Source organism: Coturnix japonica, chromosome 10 (genome assembly GCF_001577835.2).
Source record: "Coturnix japonica isolate 7356 chromosome 10, Coturnix japonica 2.1, whole genome shotgun sequence".
NCBI classification, from domain to species: domain Eukaryota; kingdom Metazoa; phylum Chordata; class Aves; order Galliformes; family Phasianidae; genus Coturnix; species Coturnix japonica.
In genome coordinates this window covers 5950941-5963656 of record NC_029525.1, presented here as the reverse complement: position 1 = coordinate 5963656, position 12716 = coordinate 5950941, and the positions used below count along the sequence as shown (strand labels likewise).

At 36.6% G+C, this 12716-nt stretch overlaps 1 protein-coding gene across 3 annotated transcripts in view; it reads right to left on the bottom strand.

Annotated features, from left to right (window-relative positions):
- The window catches only part of ADAM10 (ADAM metallopeptidase domain 10), a 42168-nt gene that overhangs the window by 13944 nt on the left and 15508 nt on the right, over positions 1–12716 (bottom strand). Inside the window, exons 1-5 of one of the 3 annotated variants that reach the window (XM_032446789.1) lie at positions 10088–10106; positions 9588–9706; positions 8471–8629; positions 1640–1743; positions 127–276 (exon numbers count right to left, since the gene is read on the bottom strand). In XM_032446789.1, the coding sequence (XP_032302680.1) occupies positions 127–276; positions 1640–1743; positions 8471–8629; positions 9588–9690 (516 nt within the window). In that variant the 5' untranslated portion in view covers positions 9691–9706; positions 10088–10106. Of the gene's footprint in view, positions 1–126; positions 277–1639; positions 1744–8470; positions 8630–9587; positions 9707–10087; positions 10107–12716 lie in introns of those variants that run through there. The other 2 variants (XM_015872402.1, XM_015872403.1) reach the window with 2 other exon arrangements.

Below are 12716 nucleotides of genomic sequence, written 5' to 3'. Positions count from 1 at the left end.
GTATAACAGAGACAGGGTGACTGAACAAATGAAACTTAATTGCGTACATTACTGCTCATTTAATTAAAATTAGTCAGAAATAATCAAAATAAAAGCTTATCGTTTAAACAAAGGGCTTAGAAATACCTGTGCAATTACAGCTTCCCTTGTTCCATAGTGCTTATAGAACAGATGATCAGTCTGAATATACAGCTGACAAGTATTTTTCTCAGCTTGAGTGGCACGTTTTTTTCTCAGAATCTGAGGACCGTTGCTGTCAGACTCTTCAGAAGGCTGCTACGTAGACACGGGAAACAAATATGTTAATTTGTAGATCTAAGAGATGATCTCAACATAGCAATAATTTCTTTTTTAAACACACACCATTAACATGAACAGATTTTCATTAGTTTTCTTTGCCTTACAATCTTTCACAAAACCTGATTTAAACTGAGTATACACTACAGTCAGTCTTCAAGTACATCATCTGTCTTAATGATAGGCCAAATTCTTCCAAGCATTTTGGCTTTTTTCTTATAAAAGGCAGGCAATTTGAAATACATTTTTCTCATCCATGTGATCTTGCAAACATTTTCTTTTCATAATTCTTCTGAAGATCATAAAACTCTTTGTAGATTAAAAAAATACGGCTGTGCGATTTAAATGCGTCCTCCCTAACATAGGTTACTTCATATTGTCATTATCTTGGTTACCTCAGTAACAGAAGCAGAAAGTCAAAATAAAGTTCATTAAGAGCTGTATGTGCATTCATTGGTCTCATAACACACACTATACAATTTTTAGAAGTACATTTCTGGGAAAGCATGTTATTCTTAATAGCACTGAACTGCATCACACTGTTGATAATGTCTTCAATATCTGAAGTTACAATTTAAATACACTTGAAAATGCTGATGCTATTTTACTAACCACAGTGCATCATTTTGTTAGAATATCTTGAATGTCACAAAATGATGGCAAAAGTTCAAAATGTTCAGAACACAGTAAAAACTAAAATGAACTCAATTTAGTGTTGGAAAGTGTTGAAAAACAAACCCAATTTCATGACAAGTGGTGCAACACTGAAGGCAAACATAAAACTAAGACTTTAAAAAGACAAGCGGGTTGCTTCCACTCACCTCCTATTACAGGCAACCTGCAGCATACTTAACTCCCTCAAACTTGCAGCATTGCTGCTAAGACCCTCCTACTCATATCAGCTTCATTTATCACTGGAAGCACTCATATTAAAAGTGTCCCACAAGAGCCATGAAAATTCCTGCTCCACAAGGACAAATATACTACTTTCACACCAAGTGATCTCAAAACTTCCATCTCAACTGCAATAAGGTATATTCCTCATCATAAGCTCAACTGAAAAATCCATCTGAAAGGCCTAAAAAAAATCTGAGACCACAAGGGACTCATCAAGACGAGGAGCCAGCACATCAAAGCTGCAGAAGCAGTAAGGAAAGGAATCTGGAAACATCATTGGAAGAAACAATTGGAATATTTTGGGTTAATCATTTTTGTGCAGCTGTTCCTTGCAGCACAGAGGGATGATACCTGTGACCAAAAGTTGGAAAGAAATCATATAAAGAAACAGCAAATTATTACAACAATTTCTAATCGGTAGAGTTGATTATAGCCAGTGCAGTACCTCTGTTGTTGGTTCTTCTATACCAGTCATCTGGTACTTCTGCATTCTTTCAAATACTGAATGATCTGCACAACCTCCTTGTGGTCCATATTTATGAGGATATTCTACAAAGAGGAAAGCCAGGCTGAGGTTTCAAACTGAAATGCGCAAGTGACAAAATATCCTCTATTTTAAAATAAATATAAACAATGTAATAAATATAGCTTTATCACAGCAACTTCTCCTGTTTGTACCTAATAGGCTCAAGTAGTTTCTGAAGAAAGCATTCTGAGATACAAGCAGCTGCCTTTTTCCATTCACTGCTTTGAATAAGATACAGTCTAAAGTTTAACAAACCAGAAATACTGCGATTGCTTCTTAAAATTGTTTTCTTATAGCTATCAAAAGAAAACAGGAAGTGAGCAATGTATGAGATAAGAACAAGAGTTATTACTTGGGCATCTTTACAGATTAGCTTGAACCAATAGCAATACTAGGGAAACTGAACTCAATGATAAATTATTAATTGAGATCAGCTATACCAGAGATGGTTTGGATAAGAGAAGATTAGTTTTACTTGCTAAACTAAAACTAAGAAGTCTTGCTAAGGCTTCTTAAAGGATTTTATTAATTTTATTCATCTTTCACCAAGTTTCCAAAGCATTTGTATAGTTTGCCTGTCAACCAAGAATACATTAGGACTGAAATTCCAACGATCCTTGGTTTCAAACTCAGCTCTACAATTAATTATGAGATAACAGTTTTGCTGACAATAAAATGCATTAATTAAATTCCAGAAAGTAAACAACAAGGGTGTGACTGAAGAGGGTGTACAAGAGCACATGCAGATGTGTACATGTAAAAAAAAATAATCCCAGAATTAAAGACTACAAACATTTAAAACTGAGAACGTAAAATAAGGCTGAAAAGAAACCTTTTCATCTCCTCTTTATTACAGTTCACTGTTTCAGTTTTAACAGCAATGTGGTAGTACTGTCCCGGGTATGCATCAGAGATAAACATGCTCAAAGTCCAGACGAGCTCATCGAGAAGCACACATAATGCATTTAAGAACTATGTGGTCAGGTTCATCAACTTAGAATGTTAGTATCTACTGGAGATCTGCAAGCACTCTGCACTTGCAGAAGCTTCCTCAAGAACTGAAGGAAAGAGGTGTTGCTGCCACCACTCCCTCCTCTCTTCAGTTTCTCTTTAGATTGGAACGCATTATAAACTGGTGCCTGAGAAAGAGATAACAAAAGGCCGAGTTGTGTGAGTCAAATATACAAATACACACAGTACCAGTTTCTGTGGGCCAAACCAGTTTCACCACCACAACAGGGTGCAGTTTTTATCAGAATGTATAAACATTACCAACTTTTTTTTTCCTAGAACATGCAAAGACACAAACCCGAAGTAAACAGGTGAGGTTCTTAGGAGCAGATTTCTAACACTGAACATTTGTTTTAGGCCCTGATGGTCATAGTGCATGCATTTCAGGGGATTTCCCCGTGAACTCTGGCTCTCTGAAGCCAAAACCAACCTGCTGCCTACTGGAGCACAGTACATGCGCTGTTGCAGAACGTATTCTGGTTCAGCTTCATCTGAAAGCTGATTTAATTACCTTTGATTTCCTTATCTGTTTCCTTCATCATACTGTATGATACCACTAAACCACTTCAATATACAAAACCCAACTTGATTCAGATGCTTTTCCTATGTCAGCAAGCTCTGAATTTCACACTTCAATCATAGAAACCTGAGGAAAACTAAACAGCAAACAAATAGAAGTACTGTAACCTTGTAATACTCAAGATAAGTCTATAGTCAAAAATATTGAACGTCTGTATTCAATAGACCCAATGATAAGCTTGAAAGAACAAATACATTAAAAATAAAAGCAGCCTTCCAATCTTAATTCTCCCCAACCACACTTTTACACGTGTTAAAAGAAGTCACGTGGCTGTCTAAAACTAGTTAATGATAAATTAGGCTAAATAAATTGTAGTTCACGTTTTTTTAAAAACTGGATCCTTTTCCAGGCACAAAAATATTTTAGAGCAATTATAAACTTCGCTTAGTAGGAAACTGCCTCATTTAATAAGTACACTTAAAATTTCAGCTTAAGAGCAACTAAAACCTTGCAGCTGCATGTTCTTCATTACCACACCAGCAAATCAACTTTATCTTTCATAAAGGTGTCCAAATACAGTATTGTAGTTCAAAGTGTATTTAAAGTCTGAATTTTATAGAAGCAACCCTACTATATACCTATTTCTTTTTATTAGCGTTTGACAAAGAGGTTGTTAGCAAAATCTTGATTTTGCATGGAAGGCAATTTCCATCCACAGTTGGATTCTAATAGGGATTACTGTTTAAATTATAAGAAACATCCATCTCCAGAGGAGCAACTACAGTAATACAAAGTAATTAATAGCTTGAAAAAAATCCTATGCTTACTAAATAACTTGTCTTTTCATTATTTTACACAAGTGGATACCAATTATATTTACTCAAATCATATGAGTTTATTTTCTACATATTAGCTTTGGATATTTTGAATTCTAACAGCACATGAGTACTGTTTTATAACTGTGGTCTCATGATAGTCCTCCCAGTATGGCCAGTCCTAGCACAAGGCCAGAGAAACCAAGAGAGACAAAAATGCTTCTTACAAGCCACCTCATTCCTGCACCAATGTGAGATACTATTTGGTGTAACATTGGCTTTGCTATACCCAATTAACAGCACCGCTCGGTCACTGCTGAGACTGGCACTTTTGGGTGCCCTGGCTACCATTGCTAGACAGAGCTATCAAGAGCAAAGGATTATAGATATGACCCTTCCCATCTATATTCTCATTTCAAAAATGATTTTCCAGCATATAATACAACTCTCACTGTCTGCTTTCACATTACTATTTATCCCTGCGCTAAAAGCATGTTATACAATGCCTATTACACAAGGACAGGATTAGAAAGTAAGGGACAATACTGCTTTGCTGCCAACATACTTCATCTGTGCAAATCCACCATAGCTTCCAAACAACTCTTCCAAGTGGCACCTTCAGGAATCCACAGAAATTAAATGCAAAAATGACCACACAGCATATTTTGTATCAGCACTAAGTGCCATTTTATGTCACTTCTATTCATACTCTCTGACACTGACAGCTGACAGAACCCTACTAGAAAAAAGTGCTCCCAGTGAATTATAGAAGCTAAGAGGTCTTCCTGCTGCTGCTTGTTTCCCAAAGAAGTTAGGAAACACCTTAATACATTTCCAATATTGACCGACTGCAATTCAAACAAATATTTCCCACCTCAAAAAGTAGCTTCTGGTTACAAACACTTCAAAAGCATGACCACTAAAATTATTTTTAAAAACGCACATTAAACATTCTGCAAGAGCAATTGCCAAAACCAAGGTTTTGTATGTGCTGGGAAAAACAAATTCAAGCGACAGATTTGAGTTCTCTCTGCTAAAAAGAGGAGGTAAGGCTATTTAGGGGACAGTTTGGGAGCATGTCTTGTTTACAGAGAAAGTTGCACACAAAGCTTTCTTATTTAAATGCTGAATGTCTCCTAAATTGGAGAGGCACTGTTCTCTGTTCATCTTCCAAGACATGTTATTTCCACCATCCCCTGCAGACGTATCCTTGCTGAAGAAGCCAGACAGGAACTACGCTGTGTCAGATGACTGGCAGACAGAAGTCTGACCCACGTTCTTGTGGTGCTGTTCATGGCTTTGAGAAGTAGAGACTTCTGCTGGCTCTTAGCTTACCCCTCCACCACAGCCCTATGAACTGATCACGAGAAAACACATGCCTTGCCATTCGAAGGGCTGCTTCCAGGCACGTTCAACTGAAAAACACAAGCAGCCTACTTTCCATCACAGTCTATGAAAGAATAACTGAATTAGAGGATCAGGCCTCTAACCAAAGAAAATCCTCAGGTAAAGCAAAGACTTCATTTCTCTTCCTCCCTATTGCTAAATGGTTTTGGTTTTCCAATTTCTGTTTTGGTACAATCTGAGACAGTGTTAAGATAACGGTAATAGCGGTACTAAAATCAAGAACAAGATTTTTAAATTCCCTTCTTATTTAACTAGATGTCAGAAAGGTTATTAATGATTTATACAACTATAGATTCTCAAATGAATTGAAAGAAAGCATAAAAGACTCCTGATTGCCTTTTCTGCTTCTATTTGTCAACAAACAGTATAACCTGCAGATTATTTAGGTTAACTACTTGTTGGATTTAGACATCTGGGGCAAGGACGTGACACCAGCGCTCCACAGAACATGGTGAAAATTCAGTCCTACAACAGCCACACAGATCTCACCAATACTAGCAAGAGCAACACTGACAGAACTAAAGATCAAATTTAAGCAGAAAGAGGGAAATCTGTATGAAGGGTTGTTGTATGGGTTTTTTTTCATAGGCAGTCTGTCACACAGATCCCATGAAAACTGCCAAGTAAACCTTCATTACAATATTGGCAACCACAATACGAAAAAAGCCCAAACAAATCAAGTTCTCAAATAAAACACAGTCTGCAATGGGCAGTTAATTCAGCAGACATGACACAGAACTACAAAATCCTTTACTTTCTGTTCTCAGTTGTGGAATTCCTCCAAGAACACAGAGAATTAAACAGAGAATTAAATGACAGATCTCATTTTCCTGAAGTTCGGAACGGGCATTCCTGTCTACTGTTGATCTGAGTAAATATGCAACTAGTTTTCTATTTTACAGTATGAACTCAGAAATACATTTACAGCATGCAGGATTCAATTAAAGTAAATGAAGTCCCAATGAAACCTTAACTCTTAAAGAAAACAGCCTCCAAAACATCTTAATGAAAATAGCAGTTTACATCTTTCTTGCACTAGATTACAAAACTGTTTGATCAGGAGTGGTTTAGAAACTGAAATCATTCAAGTTGTGTTTCAAGTAATGAATAGAAGGCTGCCTTCCACCATATCCACTGTAACATAGACAAAAGCTGCCTTATAAAGTTGACAATATAATCCCCATTTACAAAAAAACCTTTTGTTTAACTACTGAATAAGACTTCATTGAGATGCTAATCATATGTTGCATTGTGATTTCTGAAAGGCACTAAAAAGCATATTGTTTCCAAAGGCTAAAATGCTCCTGACCAAAAAATATCCCAAATAAAAGCAAAGATTCCACCCCTCCCCCTCTCTCCTGGATTAGTAATGTGAGCATTTTTGTTGTCTTTGTCCTGTGTAAGACACTAAAAGTTTGCCTCTATTTCACAAGAGCGAGCTTAAGTTAATACAGTAACAGATGGGAATGGCTGCCTTCATTTTTAAAGCCTAATGTAAAATCTTTTTTTTTTTTTTTTTTTTTTTTTTTGAGCTGAAGTTCAGTGCAAAAATAGCTCTGATGAAAGGCATAAAAATGATCTCAAAAGCACTACTCAGGAAACAAAAGAAGCACCTGTACACTTCAGGTATTTCAGACCACAGCAATAACAGGTGTCTGGGCTAGCAATGCAAAACATCCTAAGCTGTATGATCAGAAGGCATGCGTGTCTGACTCCATACCCACAGCAACTAACCAGAGTGGCACATTTTCTAATAGCACTTCTTAGAATTAGCACCACGATGAGCTATTTTCAGCCACGCTGAGTAAGCAGCGATGCTCGTTCTTTTGGTGATACGGAAGCCTTATTATGCTGCTCCTTAAATGTGATTCTCTGGGATAGATTGAGACATCTCTGATAATCTGATTTCATTTCATTTCTATCTGAAGGCTTTGATAACACTAGATTCAAGGACAAAAACAGTGAGGCAGTATACTGGCATCAAAATAAACAAAAAGGCATATTTCCTACTCCATCCACTTCAATAAAATACTACGAGCCAAGTTCATTATTAGCTTTTTCCAGCTTTCAAGTAAACCATTTACATCAACTTCTGTAAGACAGTCATTTTCATGAAATCAAATTATTTCCTCCCTCAAAGTGAAGTTTGGTTTCTTCCATTAGCTGCTATCAGAGACATCAGCGTTCTCACTTGCCCACTAGTTACTTTATTCTCAATTACTAGTCTTGTAAGTAGCAGGAAGATGCACATTTAGGTAGGCAGAAAACAAGTGGTGTTCAAAATGTACATCAAGTTCAGTAGCTGCATTCATTCAAATATGTGTTTTTATTTGAACCAGCTGAAGACACATCATATGTACAAAGGTAGGTAAAGTGAAGAAATCTGATACATCAGTTCTGAGAACATAATAAGTTTATGTGCATTTACATTCAAAGTTAGGCTAATGGGGCTATACTACTTCAGTAGTATTTCCCTGAACATTTCCATCAGCTTTAACACCCAGCAGAACTTTTGAAAACAGGACATACACTGCATCTGCTAATGAGCTATTTGAAGACCTCTGAACCCACACACACAGGTGAAGCTTTTATTTTTCACCAGCACCACCTTTATTAGCTGTTTTTTAGTGCATAATAACTAGAACTTAAATTACCTTTTATTTATCAGGTCACAAGAAAGAGCGATCAGGACAGGGCATTTTAAGAACGCATTTTTCAAAGCAACAATAAAATGCATCCACTGCAGAAAATACACTGCTTGTGCACTTAAACCTGACTATTAAGAATTTCTTAAATTGCCAGAATAAGGAAAACTCACTTGGGCTTGTCAAAAATTTCTTTCACACAATAACTTTATATAAATCACTCCAGGACAGCATGATTCACTCTGTCACATGCAAGCCAAAGTCTCACTCGATGCATACAAATGGCTTATAGTTTTTGACATTTAATAGAAAAAAAATTATTTCAGCTGTAGCACGAGAACGAAGTACTCACTTATATCATCTTCATGATAGATGACAGAATGGAACGGTAGAGTTCTGTCCTTAATATATCTCTCTGCTGGCTCAATATAAAAGGTCCCACTGTGAGTTTGGATGAATCCTTCAAATCTTCCATCAATAACAGACCCATGGCTAAAACTTCCCTGCTCACCTGTTAAGGACAAAAAGGGCCTTTATTAAAAAAAAACAGCCTTTCTAAAGACATTCAATACTGTGCAAACTTCAAGCATACACTTTATTCAAGGTGTTAATAATCAGACAGCACTAAGCATAATGATAAAGGCATAATGATCCTCACTGTGAAGCAGTCCCCAGCTGCTTCAAACTTATGAACTATAAAGTAGTAATATAGTGTATTACAGGAGTAAAATGTTTTTAGAGAAAAATGTGTCTGAAATTTCAAAGATTAACAGTATTCAACAGTAAGAAGAGCAGTTGCCCCAAAATCATAGTTCCTATGTTTAACAGCTCTGAAGTTTTCAGCATGAATCAGATGCATAAAGGACAAGTTTAAGAGGCATGCAGTGGACAATTCAGCTCCATATCTTAAGGGTGTCAGACATGCAGCATTTAATCTCATATTCAAGTGCTATTTTTATACATCTATTCATTCAATTATAAAAAAACACTAAGCGTACACTGAATTCTGAAAGCTTTCAAAGGAAAAAATCTGTTTCAAGACACTCATTTTTCTTTTCACACATAGCTTTCTTAAAACTGTAGCTATGTTAAATGTGGGATGGATTGAATACATGTTTGAGATATTCACAACCCTTCAATTCCTTTAACTAACAACAGTACCTGATTTGTTTCATTTATTTTTTGAATGAAACTTTTAAAATATATATTTATATCAGACTAATTCTACAAAGAGTAAGTTCACAGAATTTAATTTTCAATGCCTATGGACATATAGTTAAGTATTATGTGAAAATAATCATTAAAGTATGACTCGTTAGAGGATAAAAGGGAATTTTATTTAGATGCATTATTGAAGCTTAATAATGAAGATAACCTAATAATTTGGATATACATTTTCTGCACATACTATAAAACTCCTGTTTTACAATGACTGGATTTTAATTCATTTTAGAGTGTTTTGTACTTACCATAAATGTGTCCAGTGTAAATATGGGAGGTATCATAATCGATTACTTCGTTTGATGTTTCTACTTTAAAATCCTCACTAAAAAGAGATGTATCTCTCTTCATTCGAAGGTTGAATTGTCTAAAATGAAAAAAGAGATAGTAAACTGCCTTTAAGCTTCAACTACAAAAGCATGAAGTACTTCTAACCAACGTTCTCACACAGGCAAATTTACAGAATTTGTGAATTTTATCTATATAAAATATTTATACTGTACAGGAATTAAGACTATAGCCCAGAAAGATTTGCTCAAGCAAGACTATTTTGATGCTTTTGGTAAAAGTAGTTGAATCTACAAGATGTAAGAAGGGTTTTAAATCTAAAATGGTGACTTTGACTTGCCCTGATTCCTCCAGACACAGATGTAACTAAAGGGGATTTCTTTTTCTCATGAGACAACTGAGAAGCAGAATAAACAAGAACTATCAGCTTATTTTATTTTCATGGCCAATAAGTAAGTACCAGGGCTGCCCCAAAAGCAGCAACTCCTATTTCACTGTGTTGGTCCACAGCATCAAGGCAGATGTTGGCAGCAGAGGCTGAACACTCCCCACTAATATTCCACTACATTTTGCTGCCATGCAACAGATGGCAGCAGAGGGGCAGTCTGACAAAATGGCATCTGACATGGAAGCATGTACAAAGCAAAGGTGTGAAACTGAATTCCTCTATGCAGAAAAAATGGCACCCACTGACATTCACTGACACTTGCTCAACATGTATGGAAACCAAACAGTGGATGTGAGGCAGTGGGTGGCTCACTTCAGCAGAGGCAAGAGTGGGTCAGCCTGCACTGGTGGAGATCCCTATGAGCACGGCATTCAGGATCTTGTGCGCTGCTGGCAAAAACACACAGCTAATGACGGTGTCTCTGTCAAAAGAGTGTTTTATAGCTGCAAATTTGTTCTCTCAAATGATGTTATTATGCTTTTCCTAACAGTTGGAGTTCCCATGGAAATAAATAAGAGGCATTACTTTCAGAGCAACCTACATAAAATGTAAACAAAATGTAAGCAAGCTAATTACTGTTTCACCTGAAACTCAAACATTCATAAGGAAAGAAATAGCTGAATTATATGCATTACTATGGAAATAACTCCACTCACTAAGTTCTTTGGCACAAATCCCTTCTAGTCTTCATACAGAATATTTATCTTTGCACAAAAACTTCATCAAAGTCAGGTAACAATTTAAATGTATGAATTCACACTTGTAACAACCATTCCTTCATAATTTCATTTAGCATCCTTTTAAACTGTTCAACTATTCATCAGTGAATCTGATCAAACTCAGTCATTACAATTTACAGTCTTCAAGTTCTTCTATTAAGTCTCTTTGCACAACCACGAAATTGAAGCAGTATAGTTGTGTCACAGATCTGCAACATTATATAGCAGCTTTGGTAAGTTGAGAATCTCTCTCTGACAGAGTCTTCATCCAAACCAATGAGCAAACAGTCTCTCATACTAATGATGGAGCTGACTTCCCACAGTGAAAGCCAGCGGTCATTTGCACTAAAAGAGGAATAACCAATAAACATAGAGGCTGCAGTGTAAATTCAATTAAAAGTAACCACTTTTTAATGCATCTGAAACATACGCAAAATATATCTTCTATTTTCACTTGCACATTATATTATAACGACACTACAGGAATAAATATTTCAGAACTGTATGCAAAAACACAAAATTCAAGACAGGAAATAAGCCATGCCTATACTTGAAACATGGTATGGGCTCTTTAGAGACTCATGCTGACTGTTCCACAATGCAAACACTGCTTCACAATCAAACTACCTCTATCTATTATTGCTGCCACAGTGAAAATGAAACTTGCAAGAAGCTTCAGCACTAATGCACCACCAGAGGAGAGCATCTCCCACAAGGTTAGGAAATTGTGAGATGCGGCTGGCAGATGTGGAAGATTACTTCAGCAACTCCCTGAGATGCTCAGGCTTACAGCCAGGACTGCCAGTGCCCATATGATAGTTTCAACACGGATGTAATTTAATTGGGCAGATTTTCCTGTTAAAACGAAGAAATGATTCAGTACAGATGCACGTGAATATTAGAATCACTCGCTGAAGAATGCAAGCAGGTAAAATCTACTCACATCCACTTAGCAAGGCTTACAACATACAGCTACTGTTATATTATCACCTACAGACTTAAATCATCATAATTTTCCATTAAGAGCTGACAATAACATGCATAAGCATCCCAGTAAAGAATATGCAGTGCATTTTTCTAGGAGACAGGAAAAACAAACAAACGAGAGGCTAAACCATATTGTGTGGTTCTTCAAAACAGAAATTGGAAAAGGCAGAAAAAAAAAGACCAGCAATAAGAGCTAAAAGAGCCTCACTCAAGCACCTCAAGAAGTTTCACTCACTCCGTAACACCCTGCTCAGTACCTTCAAAGGGTTTGAAATGCACTTCAGTTTGTGTTTTCCCTGTGACCAAGTTCCCCATAGTTACAGAGGAAGGATCAGACTCTCTTCAAGTATGTCTGAACTGAAGTTAATTCACCAGAGATCTTCAACACTTTAGAATTGCTCTCCTCCATTAAGTCTTTCATTCTGTGCCAGTGGTGAGCTGAAACATTCAGTAATCCCAACCAAGATCACCTAATATGGCTAAGATGACACTTCTCTGGTGAAGTTAGTAGGCTTCCAAAAACAAAAAAAGATACCCAGCATTTCTCTCAAAAGTGCAAAAGGTCACTTTGCTGTTATGCTTCAATGAATACCACTACAAAAATCTCAATTAAAAAAGATACAGGAGAAATTGCTACTTCTAATAGCCAATATGCTTTTTAAAAATGACAAATTAATTACACTGAAAGAAGATGCCAGTTTATAGCTGGGGAAACTCCAAATTGAAATGACTGCATCAAACAAAGATATGGCTGGCACAAAACCTCCACACAGAAGAGTCTCTGTTTTCTTTCCCTGTTTACATCCACAACTTGATGAATTCTTCCATGGACAGGAGGTCCAAGAGAAGATCCACCGATCCCCTCCATACCATTTAATCAATGTGGTTCCCAAAACTAGCCACAGTAGAGTAAGTAACAGGCATCAAAAGGTGTT